General features: G+C 43.7%; 1 protein-coding gene across 1 annotated transcript; it reads right to left on the bottom strand.

The window, feature by feature from the left end:
- Positions 1–1,556: 1,556 nt before the first annotated feature.
- LOC123103113 (uncharacterized) lies at positions 1,557–7,499 on the bottom strand. Its single transcript, XM_044524607.1, has 6 exons — positions 6,969–7,499; positions 5,905–5,994; positions 4,565–4,867; positions 4,345–4,482; positions 3,962–4,195; positions 1,557–2,038 (listed from the first exon to the last, which is right to left on the bottom strand). The coding sequence occupies exons 1-6, from the start codon at positions 7,380–7,382 to the stop codon at positions 1,670–1,672; spliced, it is 1,548 nt and encodes a 515-aa protein (XP_044380542.1). The 5' UTR covers positions 7,383–7,499; the 3' UTR covers positions 1,557–1,669.
- Between the last annotated feature and the right edge of the window lie 15,908 nt (positions 7,500–23,407).

Genomic DNA, 23,407 nt, shown 5'->3' with positions numbered 1-23,407 from the left:
TGCAACTAGGCTCATAGTTTTTTTTATCCCAGTCATCGTTGAATCGCAATTGCACCCGTGCTTTTATCTTTCATCCTAGTTGCAAGTCTTCCTTGACTCGCAACTGGGGACCGTAATTTGTTTTATCCCAGTTGCACCCTTCACTCGCGACTAGTCTCATAGTTTGTAGTTGTCTAAGTTGTAAGTCCATCCTCTAACTCGCAACTTAGCTCGTAGTTCTTCCAATTTCAAGCCCACCCTTTGACTCGCAACTAGTCTTGTGCTTGTTTTTCAACACGCAACTTGCCCCAATCCCTATCAAATTCCATGTCCAACCCCAAGATGTAAACTCACCCGACCCAGTTGCATGTCCAAGCCAAACATGCAACGCATGCTTGTCATAGTTGCATGTCCACTCTCGGCACAACTCGTTCCCAACCCAGTAACCCTATATATAATTTTTTTTGCAAATACATGTCCACTTTTGTAATATACACTGTATATTTTTCTGTATACATGAGGAACATTTTTTTACACACATTAAAATTTTTAAAAAATACATGACGAATAGTTTTTCCAATATAGGCCTGAGCATTTTTTTAGAATACATGGTAAACATTTTTCAAACCTATTGATCATTTTTCTAAATAGAATGAAACTTTCTTTATGCGACTAGTTGTTTTACATTGCATAAATTTTCTCTAGAAAATGTCATGATTTTTTTAAATGTATGAAGTTTCTTTTAAAAAATTGCTACGGACATTTTCTTTGAATGTTATGATTTTTTCCATTGTGTAATACATTTTTGTAAACATCATGAACATTCTTTTGAAATGTATGAACATTTTTTAAATGGTTCAAACCAAATTTTTATTGAAAATTTATTATTAAAATAATAATATAATAAATTTATTCATGTTTTAAAAATTGGTTGGAATCATCAAAAGTGCCCGCACTCTAAAAACTGTTCGGGGATTTTCAAAATTTGTTCGAGAAGAAATTGATCAGAATACCAAATTTTGTTCTTATTTCTCCGAAAAATATAGAATTATAACGTTTTATTCACATTTGAAATACACTTTTTGAAATTTTATAATTGTTTGTGTTTTCAAAAATATTCAACATTTAAGAAAAAATCACAATGTGTAAAAAAGGTTTCAAGAAACTTCAAGTGTGCCTTGTAATCTGGACCCGCCCTATGTTCTTGAACGTTTCCTGTTTCCCAAACAGCAATAGCATCCATCGGTTGTAGGCACTTTCCCAAGTACTCGAGGTCCTGAGTTCAATTCCTATTCAACGTACTGCATCGCTTACATTTGTTTTCGCGCTCCAGTCGGGAAAGCAACAAATAAAGAGAATGAACGACGCGGTGGGCTGATGTCACGCTCCAGTTGGGAAAAACAAAAATAAGACAACGCGGGCTGAACGACCGCTGACTTCTGCTGATGTCACAATTTAGATGTGAAGTAGTATCTCACATCTAGATGTTATATAGTCAGACCCAAAATATATTATAATCACATGAGATAAAACTAAAATTAGAAAAATAACGGCTCTGTGTCGCTGCAGAGGCGCAATCAACAAAACCTTCTTTTTTTCAAACAAAAAAGTTGCCATATTGATTGGATATAATTACATCATGATAATTAGGAGTACATTACTTTCTTTTACCATCAGGCACTATTTGCTCTCAGAATGTTCTGATATTACAAAGAATAAGGCCCCCATATTCTATCCGGTTCTTAAAGGCCACCATGTCTGTTAGTCTGTTCTCGCTCACTTTCTGGACAGCATAGTCATCGGCACAATAATTTGACCTCTCTTTGCTGATTACTCTGCTGAAACTCCTTAGATATTGACGAACATCACAATTGTCGACAGCTTTCACTGGCTCGTGTGTGAAAGAAAAACAAGAACTTTTGCTTCGTGGTGTGTCAAAATCATCACTAGAATTGTTTCTAGTTCCCAAACCAGGGGACTTGGCATGACTAAAGACAACACCGTCAGACACATCAGATCCAGTGATGCTCATTGAGCACTGGGTTTGGTTGTCAGATTCCTGGGAGGAGAAAAAAAAGGATTTGTTAATCTGTGGTTGAGATTATTCAAACCATCTGCATAAATCTTGGTCTGCTAAAATGCCTTGTGAGAAAGTTTAACATTGGTATTATCATATAAATCCATAAAGATTCAAAGTTGAAATGTAGACAATCCTATGAATAAGAACACCGCTGCAAATGGATGACAAACAGAGAGTGATGACCCCACCCCCACCCCCGCGTCGCCAACCCTAGGCGACACGAGGGGCGATCGCGCCGCCGGCCCTAAGCATCCTCCCCTCGTCTCCTTCGTCCAGCTGCCACCTGAGGCCTCCCCGGCAAAGTCTGGCCTATGATGGCGGGGCGGGGCCTTATCCATCGCGCGGTGGTGGCGATTTCTCCGGGCGACGGCGGCACATTGTTCGACGGAGATCCGGTGGCAAGGAGCGGCGGGATCCCTACGGTGTGCGTGACGGCGGCGGCAGCGGAGGCGCAACCTCCCCGCGGCGGAGATGCCCCTGTGGCGGCAGCCGGGATCGCGGGTCTTGTCTTGCCCAGATGGGCTTGGGCGGGCCGGCGGTTCCGGTGTGCATCTACAGGCGAGCGTGGTGGGCCTGGCGACGCCGCCTGTAGGCACCGTGGTGGTGCCATGGCCGGTCAGGCAGCGGCTGCTTGGATCCCTTGTGTCCAGTCCCCGGCAGAGATGGTGACAGTCCGTGCACGAGATGCTTGAGGGAGGATCTTCGAACAGATCTGTGTGAAAACCTGCTATCGGCTAGCTGCCAAGGCCGGCAGTGGCGGTGCTGTCTGCGTCGTTCCCTTCTTGAAGGCATCGCCGTGGAGATGTTGAAGGCCACTCTATGCTACCTCCGGGGGAAACCCTAGATCAGTAGATCAGATGACGACGGCGCTATGGTGTCGTTTCCCTCTTGGGGGCGTTATTCGTGGAGGTGTACACGGACCGAGGGACCAGTGGAAGGCTTTTTGGTGGAGCGGTGCTTCAGCTTACAGATTGCTGGCGGCGGATCTCGGCGGCATGGCGCAGTGGAGACTCGGCGTCCGATGCAAGGAGATGGACTCGCGGGAGGAGGAAGCTGTCTGGCGTCATGGTGGCGTCGATGGCAGGGAGGCCTGGCAAGGTCGGTGCATCAGTTCTTCTGCTCTGAGGATGGATCAATGGAAGATGGAGGTGACGGCCCTTGCAGCGTGCGGTGCTCACTAGCAGTGTGCCGGGCCGGTGTGTGACCCAATCCAGGTAGTGGCTTGGATGGGGCATCCGGCTTTAGATGTTAGGCTTCGGTGCGATGTCTGTTTGGTATTAGGCCCGGACATTCGGCGCACCTTCATCAAGGGGATAGGAGTAGCAACAGCGTTGGCAAGATGGTGGCTTCAGGCTTATTGATGTATCACCTTGTATGGTCTTTGCGAATAATTAATAAAATGGTTGCATGCATCGTCCAGATGCAGAGGCCGGGGGTACATCCTCCTTTTCCAAAAAAAAAAGAGAATGATGAACCTATCAGATTCTAATATATGAAAATAAAGCATACTGTAGTTGAGTTTTCATGATCACCACAGTTGAGGTACACTTGGTTGGTTCTCATTGAGCCTCTAAGCTATAAAAATGAGCAGATTAACATAGTGCGCTTCTACAGTTTTATTTCAAACACATGTTCAGAATTTACTTTTTCTCTCTCTATTTCTCTACATTTTCAGAAATGGTTAATAGATATTCTGCACCAACACCCCAGAAGCAGATGATCAGAGCCCTTAGCATATTGCCATTTGTAGACCATGTAACACAGGAATAAATTCTATAACAATAACCAGGCTGTACCTGACAGTCTTAATAAAGTGTACCACCACTAGTCGTTGCAAGAAAACAAAATTGATGGCCAAACTTGAAAATCAAGACTCCAAGTGTGGTATATTGATTCACTGACCTCATTATAATTGTGTCGATCAGTTGGAAAGTGGGATCCTAAAGAGCTTGACCCCCCTTTGAGGAGAAATCTACTGTTGCTCTTTCGCGGGACAGTCCCACCTGAATTTTGATGAGGTTCCTCGAGTGAGGAGAAATCAGTGCTATCTAATGTTGAAATTGAAACACACTCCTCGAAGTAACTGATTGCCTCTTCAGCCAAATGCCTTGACACTCTCAATCGCTCTATACTACTCTGGAACCACAATACAGAGATAAAGGTCAGTTAAAACTTATAAGCGGGGAAATAAACAGCCCAAAATCATACGTTATCAGCACTAACCAAGAACTAGACAGCACTAGTAGATGTAGTCATATAAAATGGAGGACTAGCAAGTGAATTACCTTTCTCCTTGGTCGCCTTTTATGCGTTTCGGACAAACTTGGAACAGTCACTATGCCCTTTAGCATTCTACTCAGTTCTTGTTCGCGCTGCTCTTCAACAGCCAAATCTGCCCGCAGCTTTCGAGCACGCTCATGTGACTACAGACAAGTAACAAAATGTTTATATTTGTCGACAGCATAGAACTGAAGACCTAGCACAATACCCATAATATTTCCAGACCTGTTTCAGTTTTGATGTGTACTCAGTGATGTCAGGAGCCAGCTCAACAGAATCTGGATCAAACTCAAGAGGGATTTCTATTCCCTCCCATTGCAGCTTGGTCGCATTGTGCCTTTCGACTGAAACCAGCTGAGTAGCATCTGGATCAAACTCAAGAGGAATTTCCACAACATCTCTCTGTTTGAATTCTGTTGCATAATCACTTATATCCGAGACAAACTCAGTAGAATCCGGATCGAACTCAGGAGGAATTTCCAGAACTTGTTCCACTGGGACAGTTGAATGGCTCATTTGTGAGATGGCCTATTGATGAAACAGTAACAACACCGCAGTGAACAACTTAGAAGAAGAATATCAAACATAGTCTCAAATTACGCATTTGGTCAATAAATATCTGCATGTGAACTCCATGTTATGTTCTTCTTGCTTTCATAGTTTCATACTACGAACCCCTACTGAGACTTAGTTCTCTTTAAAGAGTACGCAGGCCCCGTTTGTTTCAGCTTTGATTGGATCCTGTTTGTTTCAACTTTATTGGATTCGAATCACATGTGGATTCGCTTCACTGGCAAAGCTGCCACTGAAGTACACTTTGAGGTGCTTCAGGCAATTGCACCGAAAATGGCCCGAATCCAGATTCACCTTCACCGGCAAAGCTATTCAAAATAGCTGTTTGTTTCAGATTCCAGAGCCAGCTTCACTGGCAAAGTTGAATCTGGTCCAAGATCTAGCTTCACTGGCAAACGAAATAGTTGTTTGTTTCAGATTCCAAATTCAGCTTTACTGGCAAAGCTAAATCTGGCCCCTGAAGCTCAAACAAACAGGGCAGCAATGCCTTTATCCACAAAATGCATGATCCAGTTTGATCTTATTCTATTTCTATCAAATCTCTCCGATAGGCCAGATAATGTGCTAACTTTCCGTATAAAACGTTAACAATTCTTTCACTCTCTGACGCCGGTGACGGGTGCTCGGCACCTAGCACTGGTACTCTTTTTTCCCGAAAAGGAGGTTAAACCCCCAGCTTCTGCATCATGTGATGCACACAACAATCCTTATTACTAATTAATCAGAGTACAAAACAAAGGCAACCACGGCCAAACCATTACAAGATATGGACTAAACACCAATGAGGCTACGACTAAGTCGACTTCTTCCGCAGCAACGCCTTCATTAAGGAATAAGCGCCCAGGTATTCTGGTACAGTGACACAGTATGGTTACTAATACAACCAGTGTGGATCAGCCAATGTGTGAGTGAAGTTTGGGACCAAGGCACTGTTGAAGATGTCATGTACAAAAACGGTTCAATCTAAGGTCCACAGTAGAAGGGCAACTCACATTGACAGATACGTATGACGAACTTGGAACTGAATTACGACTCCTCCAAGACTGCATTTTGCTTGATAAATCCACGGTTTCTACATCTGTCTGTGAATTTAACAAGAACAGAATCCTTCATTAGTAATACGAATCGCCAAGCTAACACAGCATAAACATTCCTAGACTCATCTGGACAGATAATACAGCAATCTGACAAAGAGCGGCTCGATTCATTTTTATTTTTATTTTTTGCAGGGAACCAGCACCACGAGGGCCTGGTAGACAGAAGTAGAAAGTACTGTCAAAGCTACCACAGGAGCGGGTGAACCCCCTATACCGGAATTGGTAATTGTTGCAGCTTGGTATGTGTGGTGGCAAAGACGCCAAACTGTGAACGGAGAAATGATACAAACCCCGGGCAGAACCACACTTGCTATCAAGGCGCTCTCCTAAAGGTTCTAACCAAACATAATAATTAGTTGCGGAAAAGGCCTAGCAGGGGCTCTATTAAAGTTAATGTGGACGCAACCTTTTTCCAATGATCTCTTCATGGTGCTATAGGGGCTATTGCACGTGGTGATCGTGGCCAGTTTATAGCAACTGCAACATGAGTAGTGCTGATTCAGTGGAGATTTTGTCCATCAAGCATGGTCTTTATTTGGCAGCGAGGATTGGATGCAACATTGCTCATATTGAGTTTGACTCTAGCTTTGCGGTGAAGTCCATGCAAAAACAGGATGATTACCATGGTGAGGAGATTGCAACGATCGCAGAATGCGATCAGTTGATTTGTGACTATGCAAAAGTCTCGTTTTCTCATTGTTTTCGGGAAGCAAACTCGGTAGCTGATTGTTTTGGAAAAGTTCTATCCCTGATTTTATTTCTCAACCTCTTGTAAACGACATGGCTATAATTTGAGAATAAAAGTCTGTCAAGAAAAAGTACTACAGTACTGCTCAACCTTATCTGTTCTTTTCCAATTATAAAGCAGCCAGAAAAGGTGCGGAATTTTCCAAACGAAAGTAAAGCTGTAATCTTTATCGGAGATGAAAAATCCCAGCTCAAAGCAGAAAGTCACCAACCACGGAGCCGCGGCACGGCCGTGCCTCACCGACCACCGACCGCGCCAGGGAAGCCCTGCCTCCACCACCGCCATCAGTGCCTGCCGACGACGGCGCCGAGGTGGCAGCGCGCCGACGCTGCGGCGGCGCGACGGACACCGACCGCGCCCTCCCTGAGCCGCGACCCCTGCTCTCCTTCCTCCCTCTGTCCCCAGAGTCCTCCGGCGGCGGAGGTGGAGAGGAGGCCCTCCCCCCGCGGTCGAAGAGCGGGTTGGTGCGGGTGGTGCCGGCGTAATCCCCGAGGAGACGGTCGCGGCGGGGCGCAGGGGTGACGCTGCGGGAGCGGCGGGGGCAGTGGGGCGGTGGCTGCACGGGGCGGTCGGCTGAGCCGTGGAGGTTGCGGCGGGTGGTGGATTTGAACGCCGACGACGCCATCCGCGGCGCCTGGCCTGGCTTGGCTTGGCTTGGCTTGCTGCTGGATTTTGGTTTTGGTGCGGAGGAGTCGAAGCTGGGAGGGAAACGACCGTGCGAGGGAGGAAAGGCGGAAAACGCTGAAGTTTTCCCCTCGTGGGGTGTGCGTGGTGAGCGGGTTTAGCTTAGCTGGCAATCACTAGTTTACTTTTACTCTCTGCGACTTAAAATGCTAGATCAACTCTAAAAATTACTACATCTACTCCGTCGGTCCCAAAATAAGTGTCTCTAACTTTGTAGGTGTCTCTCTCTTCAAAGCATCAAATATTATTAGGTGATTTCACCATAAATACGAAGCGTGTCACACATAATAAAAATTATATCGAAATTTCGAGACCATCAAATCAAACGATCACCACTGTCACCAAAACGAGCCATCGACGCGCTACTGTCGCCGCTGCCCTACCGAAGCCAGCTTGACCTTGTCAATGACAACCGATAAATTTCCGGGCATGTTACATGTGCCCCTAATAATCAGCGCCCCGGAGCCGCAGTCTTCATCGTTGAACCCTTGCATAGATCTGAAGCATCTGACACCAAATCTCGCCACCTGACGAGAAACCCTAGCATCACCGCCCCAAGGAGACGGCAGGAACCCCGGAGCCCTGTCGAGTAAGTCCAAACGGACAAGCTCGAGGAGGATCGGACCCCGAAAGACAATCTCATGGAAAGAAGTGTGCACTGCATGTGCACGCTGTAGAATAGGGATTAAACTTGACCAGTCTAGTAACTACATTGGGCATGATTCCATCAAAATCGCAACAAAAACCTCAACAGTAATGAACTTAAAAGTTTTTTCTCGAATATGCATGAGTGTGCATATCATATATTTTTAAAAGGGGAGGGTCAAGAGCTGTTCAAATCCACCACCCGCCACAACATCCACCTAACCAAACCACTGAAGAAGAAGTCTAGATCACCTTGTAGTAGCCCATCCGCTCTCCAATTCCTCCCTTCTCGATCAATATTCCTTAGAGTCATCTGGAGCGACGGAGTAGCTCCATCGAAGACCATGTCGTTTATGTGCTGCCAAAGCTCCCATAATCCAAGCATGATGATCACCCTTAGCTCTCGTAATGAGCTTAAAGCTAGGGGCAATGTTACGGTGTTTCCACCATGTGTGAGCATTTTGACCTAGGTGTTCCTGCATTTCATTCAGATAAGTATATCCCTATAGCCAAGCTTATATTGCATGTAATGCATAATGAAGTAAAGTATGTGTTGGAACTTGGAACACCTTGTGAAGATAAGCCTAGTTGATTGAATAGAAAGCCTTCAATATCAATTTTAGTAAGATGTTTGGCATGGTTGCGCGATGAAGATCTTCTGTCAGGTTTTGCACACACACGAAGTTGTTGTGGATGCACCTCTTTTGCATGAACAGTTGAATACACTATAGCACATGAAGACTAATGTGGGAAGGATGAGGCAGAAGGTTGGCAATTAGCTTGGAGAAAATCTTAGAGATGTTCTGGATCAAGCTAATCAGGAGTCTCCAACCTAGGAGGCGTCCACCTTCGCAGGGAGAAGGATGACATTGGCCGCGTTAATGAGGTTAGAGCAATCTGTCCTGAGGTAGGCAAATTGCGGTATTGTAGCTACAACATCTGCATTGATGGTGTTCCAACATAATTTAAAGAAGCTTCCATGAATCTGCCAAGGCCAGATGACTTGACCAAAGGCAAGGAGAATATTGCCTCACTAACCTCATTCTAGGTGAATAGAGTGTCGAGGTCTGACATGCCATGATGGTTAGTATCTAGGTTCTCTTGGTGCAAAACTTTTTGTTGTTGCATGTTCTTGGCAAACATGGGCAACCCGACACGATGAGTCCGAACCTGAATCTCGACAGTCAGGCCAAACTGTTTTGGCCTGAATCAAAAGCCTGGAAAGACTCGAAATACCTTTAAAATATGGTTCTAGTAGGTGGCTTATAATATCATATTTACATACCATGTAAATGATTAAAAAAATTATATAATACAAAAAGGACATTTTTTAATTGTTTTGGGCCGAGTTGTTAAAGCTCGGGCTTGGTTTTTTGGGGTCGAATTTTTAAAAGCCCAACCCAAGAAATACCTAGCTATGGTTCTGACAAAAGATGCAATAGTTTGGCTTAAAAAATATGTGTTTTAAAACAAGCATGAAGAAAATAAACATTGTTATGTGAACATATACTTAAAAAAATCAAAGTCACGTTCATAAGCACATGCCTCATTAGAATCATATAATAAAAGTCATAGTACAAGCCACGTACACATCGACCCGACAAAACAGAAAAGATCACACAATGTTAGCCTTTGCACAGAAGAACACCAGCCAAGGAAGAAAAATACAATTAAGACCGAAGAATCCTCTGAGCTTGACAACAATGTCCGTCACCTGCCTCTGGCGCCACCGCAGAAGCCACCAAAGAAAAGAAAATAATAGATCAGTTTCTCACCCGAACTCGACGCGGCTCCATCGCTGATATGCAGTTTTGCGGGCCTCCAAGTTGGCTCGCCAAAGGCAAAACCATTACCGTTAAATGAATCGGACCAAGCAACACCCCGGACACGCCATCAAACTCCAGATCTGGCACCCACACACGGATAAGACGTCGGAGGAGGAAACCATCCACAGACCGCGAACCCAGTACAAGATCCACCATTTTCCAGATGTCGTCGATGCAGACCACAATCGCCATCTACTCCTGGACTACCTGCCAAGCTTTGCGCCGTGCTGGAGCAAACACCGTCGCAACGACGAAGCCCGAGGACATAGTTCCACCATAAAGATGTCGCCGCCGCCCGTCATCCTTATTTGAATAGACTGGTTTTCAAATCCATTCACAACCATGGAACCGATCGCCTCGTTGGGAAAGGATATGAAGAATCTTTATTCAGCATCGCCATCGTCGCCGCCGAAGCAAAACGATGAACAACCTAAAAAACTAATATATGAAGATCTAAAAAGAATTACACATATGGATCCGACGACCCCCCTCATTATCAACTATCGAGGTCGTCAGCGAAGAGAAGCCGCCGGAGAACAGCGGTGGAAGGAGACGCCCTGGCGCCCGGCTGACACAAGATTGCCTCTTCATTTCTTTCTTGTGTTCGTTTGCGTGATCATTATCCAATGCGCACGGTTGACTAGCTCAGGTGTAAGTGCAGCTTCGTTGCATATAGAGAGAGGAGATTATCAGGGGATATTAACTCCTAAATGCCTCATGATACCATTTAAAAAATGCTTCATAAATTTCTAAAAATAATAATTTAAGTTAACGAGGGATGTGGCTGCAATCGCTAAGAATTTCACGTCCAAATTTGTTTTTTTTTAAAAAAAAATTACCCTCGGCCCCTGCATCAAGCGACGCACATAACCATTTTTATTGCATTGTTTAACCAGATCTTACAAAATAAATACATAGATTAATTCAAAACCATCTTTTAGGTGAAAATTATCGCCCTATCTACAAGATTGATGAAGTGCGCTGACTCGTGTCACGCACGCCAAGAAATCTGGTGGACTCACCAAGCCGCCCGCGGGCTAGCCAGGAGCAGCAACCGGTCTAGCAGATCCTCAGCATGCACTACATGCACACGCTGTAGAATCCGTCGCCGTCTTCTTTCGCAATCCCATTTTCAGGAGCAATTGATCTTGCTAGATCCTTCTGTCATCGACGCCACCATGATGCCGGGCAGCGTCAGCCTCCCGCGCGCCCATCAAACAGTATCCAGCGTCGAGACCCCGCTGCACCTTGCCGTCAAGACTTGTCGTCGTCGTTGTTGTAGATGGCACGCCGCTCCACCTTAGCCACCACACGAGAAGCATACGAAGACCTTTGTCCAGCCATCAAGCCAAACAGTTGTCCCTTCGGCCGATGTACAACCCCAAAGATTAGGCCCACATGAGGGTGACCATGCAGGAACATCGCCAACATCCGATGCAGAAAACCAAATTTGGGATTTCCACCGGGACACACATGGAATGCAAATTGCCCCACAACGCCTCAAACGAGGTAACGACGCCCGCGGGCGTCGTAGCCGAGGACGAATGAAGCTTTCACTGGCAGATTTGTGCCCATCCTTTGGGTGGACCACCAGATCGATCTCCTTAGTCATCCAACACGCCCATGGATGACGTCTGCTGCCGGGAAACCGCACGACTGGAGACGGACCACGGCCCGGAACCGTTGCCCCACCTGGGTGAGCTATCGACGGCTGAGGGGCCTCGCCGTTGCACCGCCGACGCCAGACGATGCACACGTTCAGGACACCCACGCGGACCTCCACCTCCACCGCATCCTGAGCCGCGGCGGAGGAAGCCCCCCTCCCCCCTCTCCCCCGGCTCCGCCCCCGTATGGGCTTTGCCCCGCTGAGATCCTGCAGCGGCGAGGAGAGAGTCGATGGCAGCTCGAAGCCCTAGATTAGATCGGTAAGAAGGGGATCGGAAGGGAGGAGGCAGAGGAGGGAGGCTGCTATGTTTTTCTCAAATAATAATAATAATAAGACACCATTCACGCGAGAGGTCCAAATTCGAAATGCACATTAAAAAACAAAAAGGACAAATTCAAATGTGAATAATGGCATTTTGACTTTTGTCTTTATGTGACGTTGTTTATGCTGGATTTTTTTCCTCAATGTGTATTTCGAATTGTGATTTGAATTTTTTTAGGGATTGTACACCCATGTGATTTGATAATCCACAATTATTTTTAGAATTTTTGAAATATTTGAAATTGAACTTTTTAAAATGGTATCATGGTAACACCTAAGGGTTGGTATGACCTCATATTCTGCATAGAGAGAGCCCTAGATTGCGTGGAAATGATGATAATCCTAGCCATGGAAGTACTTGACGAGTGCATATGGTCTCGCCGTGGAAAAAGAGTTCGAGCTCGAGGTCAGGTGATCCAGTCATTCCAACACCCCCGGTCGGGCTTGTGTATTTCGAATTGCAATCTAGGGCTCTCTCTATGCAGAATATGAGGTCATACCAACCCTTATGTGTTACCATGATACCATTTTAAAAAGTTCAATTTCAAATATTCTAAAAATAATTGTGGATTATCAAATCGCATGGGTGTACAATCCCTAAAAAATTTCAAATCACAATTCGAAATACACATTGAGGGGGAAAAAAGAATTTCCAGGTCGTGCTGTCAAAAAGGCTGGAAAAAACAACCTCATATTCTACATAGAGAGAGCCCTAGATTGCGTGGAAATGGTTATAATCCTAGCCATGGAAGTACTTGACGAGTGCATATGGTCTCGCCGTGGAAAAAGAGTTCAAGCTCGAGGTCGGGTGATCCAGTCATTCCAACACCCCCGGTCGGGCTTGTGTATTTCGAAATACACATTGAGGAAAAAAAAGAATTTCCAGGTCATGCTGTCAAAAAGGCTGGAAAAAACAAACGTAGTACAGATTTACTTACTCTTGGTGGAGATGCTTACCATGATACCATTTTAAAAAGTTCAATTTCAAATATTCTAAAAATAATTGTGGATTATCAAATCGCATGGGTGTACAATCCCTAAAAAATGAGGAAAAAAAAAGAATTTCTAGGTCATGCTGTCAAAAAAGAATTTCAAATCACAATTCGAAATACACATTGAGGGAAAAAAAAGAATTTCCAGGTCGTGCTGTCAAAAAGGCTGGAAAAAACAACCTCATATTCTACATAGAGAGAGCCCTAAATTGCGTGGAAATGGTTATAATTCTAGCCATGGAAGTACTTGACGAGTGCATATGGTCTCGCCGTGGAAAAAGAGTTCAAGCTCGAGGTCGGGTGATCCAGTCATTCCAACACCCCCGGTCGGGCTTGTGTATTTCGAAATACACATTGAGGAAAAAAAAAGAATTTCTAGGTCATGCTGTCAAAAAGGCTAGAAAAAACAAACGTAGTACAGATTTACTTACTCTTGGTGGAGATGCGCGGGATCAAACCCCGTGCCTCTCGCATGCAAAGCGAGCGCTCTACCATTTGAGCTACATCCCCTATACAAATATTATACGTGACTTACTTTCTTGTTCACATTGTTAGCGCGTAAGTTGAACCATCATTATATGTACGAACTGATGGGAATCTTCTTTGTCCTCGCTCGTTTCCGTGCAAGATTACCTCACGCGCTCCATCATAATCTAACGACCAATCTCTTTTCTCCCTACTTCTTACCCATGAGCGGTGGAGCTACAAATTATAGGTTTAGGAAGTTACATTTGAGCAACTGGACAAGAGTTATCATATTGATCCGATCGCTATAAGAATTGTCAATTTGAAGATTTTGGCAAAAAAATCTTGATTGGTCATTCCGCGCTCGATCGTCACAATTCATGGAGGCTGCTCCAAATCAAGCCCGTCAGCCTCCATGTTTGAACATCTTCAATAGATGATGCAAAATATGATAGCTGCCCAAAAACAGTGCTCAGGCACATGCCCTATCCCAATATGGTGCTGCAATAGTTTTGGGTAGACACATATTTGGCCGCTCGTGCTGCAAACATACAGCAGCTGCGTCGCTGTCGCAAAACTAAAAACCATAGCCGCGCACACACCAACCACCACATTGAAATTTCCTCCAGCCGAACCCGTCTCCTCCCCTTCCCACCACCGTCCGGCCGATCCCGCCACTTCCAACGGTCGCTACAACCCTGCGACCGCGCAGATTCAGGACCTGCTGCCACTCCGATTTCAGCTGATTCCGCCAGTAATCGCCCCTCCACCACCAGTAATAGCCGCATCAACAACTGATGGTCGTTGAGGTCGACTAGTACCCGCTGCAGTGCCGCTGCTAACCATATGACAATCGCGACCGAGCCGAGCCACTGCTCCATCGTAGCTCTTGGACGGCACGGCGACGGTGGTTGTTGCCACAACCTTGACCTCCCTGACATCAACGAGGTCATCCCAAGGCCATTACTACCAAGCGCAACCACCACCTCGACCCCGACGAGCAGCCGACTGGAATCTTCCTTCATGCACTCTAGATGTTTGAGGAAAAGTCTCAAGGTAAAAAAAAAATTCTTAGTTTTGGTGTTGCGGCATCGGAGTAGTTTGTAATGAAATTATTGTTTTGTAGATGGGCTCATTTGAATCCTCTACGTGGGATGATTCCTGGCTCGAAGATGATTATGACATAAATGAAGAGGAGGACATTGCTTTGGTCTTGATGATGCACAAGAACAAGAGGCCGAACCATGCTGGTTCCATTTTTGGCCATTAGGTGATTCATAGGATGAGGCAAGATGGACGCGATAGATTGACTCTCAACTATTTTGTTCCAAATGTTGTGTATCCAGAGCAATACTTTCAATGTCGATTTAGGATGTCTCCTGATTTGTTCCTTCACATTGCTAATTTTGTGAAGCAATATAATCGGTCCTTTGAGTAAATGAGGAATTGAGACGGAGATCTTGGCCATAGCATTATCCATAAGTTGACGGCTGCATTGCGCATGATGACATATTGTGTTCCAGCCAATTTCATTGATGATAACTTTTCAATAGGAGAGGGCACTTCAATCTTGTGTGTGATGGTTGAAGTGTTCGGGCAAGAGTATTTGAGAGCAGCCAATGCTCATGAGACTCAGAGCATTTTGGAGATGAACAAAGCACGGGGGTTTTCAGACATGGTTAACTCAATTGATTTCATGCACTCGAGGTGAAAGAACTATCTCTGCAACATGGCATGGATAACTCAGACCGTACAAGAAGGATGGCACCATCATTCTTGAAGCCATGGCCGGTCCTAAGACATGGATTTGGCATGCATTTTTGGGATACCTGGATATTGCAATGACATCAATGTGCTCCAGTGATCACTGCTCTTTGCAAAGTCAGTCAATGGTGAATCATCACTGGTGAACTTTTAAGCAAATGGTCACACCTACAACATGAGCTACCACCTTGCGAATGGGATATATCCAAAGTGAGCTACTTTTGTGAAACCAATTTCAAGCCCACGAGGTAAGAAATAACTTTACTTCCATATTGCTCAAGCGGCTGCTGGGAAATGCGGAGATGGATTTTGGGATTTTGCAATTCTAATTGGCTACTGTTCGATGGCCGACTAGGTTTTGGGATCAAGAGATCCTTTGGCACATTATCATAGTTGTCGTGATCGTGCACAAAATGATCATTGTAAATGAATGTCGGAAAGATTTGGGTTACACTTTTTATAAATTAACGGGACAAATGGTTCGGTCGCATAGAAAGGAAGACCGCATCCCACACTTTATTTAAGTGTACAATAACATCCAAGATTCTAATGCGCACGAAGATAATCAAAGAGATCTCATCGAGGAGTTGTGGGCATGGAATGTGCTACAAAACCACTAGTTTCATCTATATGTTTCATGTATGTGTTGTAATTAACTTTGTGTTATGCTTGATGAACAAATTGTGTTGAAATTGACGTTGTGAATGTTGATATTATTTGTTTTAATATGAATGCAATTGTGGAGAAGAAAACATATTTGGGTGCCCAATTTTACATGAACTGCTCCGACAAAACTTTTTCAGTGCCCTGCTTCCTCTCAACTAGGAATATATTGGCCCCCAAGTGTCACTAATGCATAAAAGCCTAGTTATGGAGTGCCAAAAAGGGCCTTACTGGTGTGGACACACGGCGCCATCAATATGGTGCCATTGTTAAAAAGTAGTGGTGGCGTTGGTGCCCACGTCAGCAGTATTATACGTGTTGCTAGCGTGCCACGCGGACAACGCCACCACTATATCCGCTCACCTAGCGATGCACAATGTACTTTGCACGGCACGAACATTTCGTGCAACCCAAAAAATATTTTTCCCCACCATATAACATTTAGCATTTCACATTAAAACTAAGCACATAGAAAACATTACACGGTAGAACAATACCAGTTAATAGAACATTACTAGTTAATAAGTGACAATCTCACAAACAGTATGTAGTACAGTAGTAGATCACTAATAAAACGAGAATCATCGTCTCTTGACAAACACAAGCTAAAACAGTAGTAGAAAATGCTAATAATTAAGCAGTTCATTTAGCATCGACAGCCCCACCACACACATACTTCTAAACGAGGTCGTTGACGATCATCATCCTCAAGTCATGGCGTCGGGTGTTCCCGATGGTGACTAAGATGGTCTGTCCAACCTGGAGATTCTTGACAGTAAGAAAGTTATTCCGCCCCGTGGCGCTGAAGACAGTGAGCAAAGTTGGTGATGGAGCCTGTAAGTGCATCTAGTGCCCCTTAGTGATTTTGGTGTATTGAATACTTATAGGATAAGAGACTAATGCGTTTGTGAGTGTATACAGGTCTATAAGTCTGTGAGGAGTTTGATATTTATAGAGAAAGTCGACCCCTAAAAATGAATATCTTCAACCGAAGACTTTGCCTTTCTGAAGACTTTGAAAGTGAAGAAATTTGTGTGACCTTGAAGACTTGATATTCATGCGAGGAATATGAAGCGTGAAGACTTTTGTTTTCATAGTTTCATTTTCTCTTTCTTGAGTCATAGGAAACAAACGGGGTCGAGGTAAAACTAAGGAAAAGTTTCCAAGTGATTCTCATCTCAAAATCCTACACCTACCAATCCTTTCGAGTGAAGCCATTAGAAATCTCATACAACTCAGTCAATTTCTTCAGTGGCAGAGACAAAGATCTTCTAGTCTTTGAGGAATTTGTTCTGACTGAGGAGTTAGGAATTCGCCAGTGCGGATTGCCTACAAGTGAGGAACATGATAGCCCTGAGGAATTTGATGGCCAAATTTCCGACCGTTGTTGTGCTATGCACCAGCTGTCCCAAAATATCTACCCACCTAATGGTCATATCATTGAAGAACATTTATGTATTATCATGTTGGGCTGCTCCCTAGGCTATAAATAGCCACCCCCTACAACCACTAGCTAGTTGGCTGCTCCGTGAGAAACTGATACTTGTCATTGAGAGCATCCCATCCTCTGAGGATTTCGAGCGAAAATCATCAAGTGAGGAAAAACCCAAACCCCAACACCTTCAAACCCAAAGTGATTGAGCATCACTGAAGAGATTGTTCCTGTGTGGAACCGACACTTGTTACCTTTGAGGACTGTGCATCCTCCAGACGGTTAGGCGTCATGGTCTAGAGCATCCAAGAGGAAATTGTGGATCGCCGAATGACCGAGTCTGTGAAGGTTTGGAAGTTACCTAAAGACTTACCACGAGTGATTGGGCGAGGTCTGTGTGACCTTAGCTCAAGGAGAATACAATGAGGACTGTGTGTCCTTAGGTTTAAATACCTAGCCGCTCCAACCAGACGTACGACTGTCACAGCAGTTGGAACTGGTCTACCAAATCACTGTCTTCACCAAGCTACTGGTTCTATTTCCTCAATCCTTTCATCTCCTCATTTCTGTGTAGAAGCACTTGATCGTTACTGTTTGAAGACTTTGACTGAAGACTTTCACAATTTTCTCAATCCTATTTCTTCAGTCAGTTTGTCTTCAGCCTGCTTATCCTGTATTTATGCTACTTGTACTTTGTGCTTGTTTTCATTTAATCATGATGACTGTGCTACTACTCTATTATGCTTGCATCTGAGTACTTATTCTGCTGCCAAGTAGTTCGTTGCTTAGGAATTTCCTTACCCTGATAACCCACAAGTATAGGGGATTGCAACAGTTTTCGAGGGTAAAGTATTCAACCCAAATTTATTGATTCGACACAAGGGGAGCCAAAGAATACTCTCAAGTATTAGTAGCTGAGTTGTCAATTCAACCACACCTAGAAACTTAGTATCTGCAGCAAAGTATTTAGTAGCAAAGTAATATGATAGTAGTGGTAACGGTAGCAAAAGGTAACAATAGCAAAAGTAGTGTTTTTAGTATTTTGTAGTGATGATAGCAATAGCAACGGGAAAGTAAATAAGCGAAGAACAATATATGGAAAGCCCGTAGGCAATGGATCGGTGATAGAGAATTATGCCGGATGCGGTTCATCATGTAACAGTCATAACCTAGGGCGACACAGAACTAGCTCCAGTTCATTGATATAATGTAGGCATGTATTCCGAATATAGTCATACGTGCTTATGGAAAAGAACTTGCATGACATATTTTGTCCTACCCTCCCGTGGCAGCGGGGTCCTAATGGAAACTAAGGGATATTAAGGCCTCCTTTTAATAGAGTACCGGAACAAAGCATTAGCACATAGTGAATACATAAACTCCTCAAACTATGGTCATCACCGATAAGTATCCCGATTATTGTCACTTTGGGGTTAACGGATCATAACACATAATAGGTGACTATAGACTTGCAAGATAGGATCAAGAACACTCATATATTGATGAAAACATAATAGGTTCAGATCTGAAATCATGGCACTCGGGCCCTAGTGACAAGCATTAAGCATAGCAAAGTCATAGCAACATCAATCTCAGAACATAGTGGATACTAGGGATCAAACCCTAACAAAACTAACTCGATTACATGATAGATCCCATCCAACCCATCACCGTCCAGCAAGCCTACGATGGAATTACTCACGCACGGCGGTGAGCATCATGAAATTGGTGATGGAGGATGGTTGATGATGATGATGGCGATGAATTCCCCTCTCCGGAGCCCCGAACGGACTCCAGATCAGCCCTCCCGAGAGGTTTTAGGGCTTGGCGGCGGCTCCGTATCATAAAACGCGATGAATTCTTCTCTCTGATTTTTTTCTCCCCGAAACACAATATATAGAGTTGGAGTTGGAGTCGGAAAGGCACCAGGGGGCCCACGAGGTAGGGGGGCGCGCCCCCACCCTCGTGGAGAGGTGGTGGCCCCCCTGGCCTTCATCTTTTACAAGTATTTTTCATATTTTCCAAAAAGTTGCTCTGTGAAGTTTCAGGTCATTCCGAGAACGTTTATTTCTGCACATAAATAACACCATGGTAATTCTGCTGAAAACAACGTCAGTCCGGGTTAGTTCCATTCAAATCATGCAAGTTAGAGTCCAAAACAAGGGCAAAAGTGTTTGGAAAAGTAGATACGTTGGAGACGTATCAACTCCCCCAATCTTAAACCTTTGCTTGTCCTCAAGCAATTCAGTTGACAAACTGAAAGTGATAAAGAAAAACTTTTACAAACTCTGTTTGCTCTTGTTGTTGTAAATATGTAAAGCCAACATTCAAGTTTTCAGCAAAGATTATAACTAACCACATTCGCAATAACGTTTAGGTCTCAAGTTTACTCATATCAATAGCATAATCAACTAGCGAGCAATAATAATAAATCTCGGATGACAACACTTTCTCAAAATAATCATAATATGATATAACAAGGTGGTATCTCGCTAGCCCTTTCTGAGACCGCAAAACATAAATGCAGAGCACCTTTAAAGACCAAGGACTGACTAGACATTGTAATTCATGGTAAAAGAGAACCAGTCAAGTCATACTCAATGTAAACTAACAATAATGAATGCAAATGACAGTGGTGCTCTCCAACTGGTGCTTTTTAATAAGAGGATGATGACTCAACATAAAAGTAAATAGATAGTCCCTTCGCAGAGGGAAGCAGGAATTTGTAAAGGTGCCAGAGCTCGGTTTTGAAACAGAGGTGAATAATATTTTGAGCGGTATACTTTCATTGTCAACATAACAACCAAGAGATGGCGATATCTTCCATGCTACACACATTATAGGCGGTTCCCAAACAGAATGGTAAAGTTTATACTCCCCCTTCCACCAACAAGCATCAATCCATGGCTTGCTCGAAACAACGAGTGCCTCCAACTAACAAGAGTCCCAGGGGGAGTTTTGTTTGCAATTATTTTGATTTAGTTTGCATAAAGCATGGGACTGGGCATCCCGGTGACCAGCCATTTATCTCGTGAGTGAGGAGCGGAGTCCACTCCTCTTGAGAATAACCCGCCTAACATGGAAGATACAGACAGCCCTAGTTGATACATGAGCTATTCGAGCATACAAAACAGGATATTTATTTGAAGGTTTAGAGTTTGGCACATACAAATTTACTTGGAACGGCAGGTAGATACCGTATATAGGTAGGTATAGTGGACTCATGTGGAATAACTTTGGGGTTTAAGGGATTGGATGCACAAGCAGTATTCTTGCTTAGTACAGGTGAAGGCTAGCAAAAGACTGGGAAGCGACCAGCTAGAGAGCGACAATAGTCATGAACATGCATTAAAATTAATCAGCACCGAATGCAAGCATGAGTAGGATATAATCCACCATGAACATAAATATCGTGAAGGCTATGTTGATTTTGTTTCAACTACATGCGTGAACATGCGCCAAGTCAAGTCACTTAAATCATTCAGAGGAGGATACCACCCTATCATACCACATCATAACCATTTCAATAACATGTTGGCACGCAAGGTAAACCATTATAACTCATAGCTAATCAAGCATGGCACAAGAAACTATGATCTCTAATTGTCATTGCAAACATGTTTATTCATAATAGGCTGAATCAGGAACGATGAACTAATCATATTTACAAAAACAAAAGAGGTCGAGTTCATACCAGCTTTTCTCATCTCAGTTAGTCCATCATATCGTCATAATTGCCTTTCACTTGCACGATCGAACGATGTGAATAATAATAATAGTGCACGTGCATTGGACTAAGCTGGAATCTGTGAGCATTCAATAAACAGGAGAAGACAAGGCAATATGGGCTCTTTTGTCAAATCAACAATAATGTGTATAAGAGCTGCTTCAACAATTTAATCATGGTATTCTCCTATCGACCCCCAAAGAGAAGAAAACAAATAAAACTATTTACACGGGAAAGCTCCCAACAAGCAAAAGAAGAACAAGAAATATTTTTGGGTTTTCTTTTTAATTACTACTACAAGCATGGAAAGTAAACTAACTAAAAGCTACAACTAATTTTTTGTTTGTTTTTCTTAAGGTTTATTAAACACACAAGAAGAAAGCATAAAAAGGAAATAAACTAGCATGGATGATACAAATGAAAAAGTATGAGCACCGACATCTAGCAATGAGTGTGTGAACATAAATGTAATGTCGGTGGGAAATACATACTCCCTCAAGCTTAGGCTTCTAGCCTAAGTTGGTCTATGGCCACGGCTGGCCTAGCGGATATCCATAATAATAGTTGGGGTCGTACTGAGAAGAAGAAGAAATATATTCCGATTGCCACTGGCTGACAATCATCTCCGGATCCCACTGGTAATTAGACTGTCGTGAAGGATCAACTTGTGGTTCTGGCTCTGGCTCCATGGCTGGTGCAGGGTTCCGGTAGGCGTGAATAGCCTTCAACGGAATAAGGTACTGGCCTGCAGATAAATCAAACAAAGAAGGAGCAGGCAGGGTAATAGTCTCAGGATGATGTTTATCAAAGAACAATTTGTATTTAAGCTCTCCTTCCCTATTCTTAACAATAAAATCATGTGCCACCATACTCTTATAATCTAAATAAACACGAGGCAGTACCTTTTCTTCCTTCTCATAATGCCTAATAGGTATGTTAAAATATGCAGCTAGGCATGAAGCATAGATGCCTCCAAAGATGGGGCCCTTGGTACGGTTCAGACTTAACCGTTTAGCAATAATGCCGCCCATACTAACAGAGTTATCATTGTATAAACCATGGAGCAAAATAATAATATCAGGGATACTAAGGTTTCCACAGTTTCCGCGACCAATCAAACAACGACTAGCAAATAATGCAAAATAGCGTAAAACAGGGAAATGTATGCTAGTTATTCGTGCATCGGAAACCTTCCTTGTTTCCCCTACAGTGATAGTATCAATGAACCCGTCCACATCATCGCGATGTGGTTCCTCTGTCTTGCCCTCGAAAGGGACTAAACAAACCTGACAAAAATCATAACGTGACATCTCCTTATGCTCATCATATAAATGGAACTCCACCGTAGGTGGTGAGCTCCTAGAATGGAAATGAAAGTTTTTCACAAAGGTATTTGTGAGTAAGAGATACTGATCGCATTGGTCGTGGAGGAAAGCGGTGAGGCCTGCATTTTTAGCCAATTCATGAAAATCGTCATAAATCCCAGCTGCTCTCAAGAAATCATCGGAAGGCCATTCACACGCCCGAACCTCCGTGGTGCGAGGCGGATTATACTTAAGCTTTGGTGCCTTTTCCTTCGAGCTTTGGCTCGATGTGCCCCTCAAAAATCGCTTCATCATTTTTCTGAATCAAGTGAGGATGAATCTGATGAAAATCTCAAGCCTAGCTACTCTAAACTTGCTAAGATTGCCGTGAAACAACAAAAGGCTTTTGAAAAGGTTCAAAATATGCTAGACAAAAGAGATGACCTGTTGGGTGAAGAAATGGATCGTACTCAAACTTTGACTGAAAATCTTCAGATACTTCAGACTAAATTTGATAACCTTCAAAGTCATCATAACACTCTCTTATCTGATCATGAGAAGCTTTCTTATGAATTTCTTCAAAGAAAGCAATATCTTGAGCAGCTAAGGGTGAGTTATGAAGATCTTTAGAAGGAACGTGATTCATTGCTTGCTTAATAGATCAGTTCGGCTCAGGTTGAATTCATTCCATCATGTTTGAAATGCATTGAACGTGAATCTGCTAATTTTTCACCTGAATGTTCAAATGCTTCTATTGCTGCAAATTCTTCAACTGTCTCTGCTATTACAAATTCCTCATCTGAAGATGTTACTAGTATCACTAACCATGTAGGGCTGAAGGAATCGTATGTGACAGGCATGTACAAAAGCCTCAAAGGGCATCAAGCTCTTTGTTATGTGCTTAAACAGTAGATCCTCTACAGGAACCCTAGGAAAGAGGGTATTGCCTTTGAGAGGAAACTCAATGCTGATGGGACCTACTGGAAACCTGAGCAGTATCCAAAACCTCATGGGTTATTGCGAAGGGACCTTCAGTAGATCCATCCACTTTATTTGGCTTTACATGTGAATCTTCATATTCTTCTGATGGGTCATTTGACTCCAACTATAAACTATTCAAAAATCAGAATGGTGAAGTATTTGCTAGATATGTTGGCACTA

This window comes from Triticum aestivum, chromosome 5A, assembly GCF_018294505.1.
Source record: "Triticum aestivum cultivar Chinese Spring chromosome 5A, IWGSC CS RefSeq v2.1, whole genome shotgun sequence".
Taxonomy (NCBI): domain Eukaryota; kingdom Viridiplantae; phylum Streptophyta; class Magnoliopsida; order Poales; family Poaceae; genus Triticum; species Triticum aestivum.
This window is presented reverse-complemented; position numbering and strand designations above follow the sequence as displayed.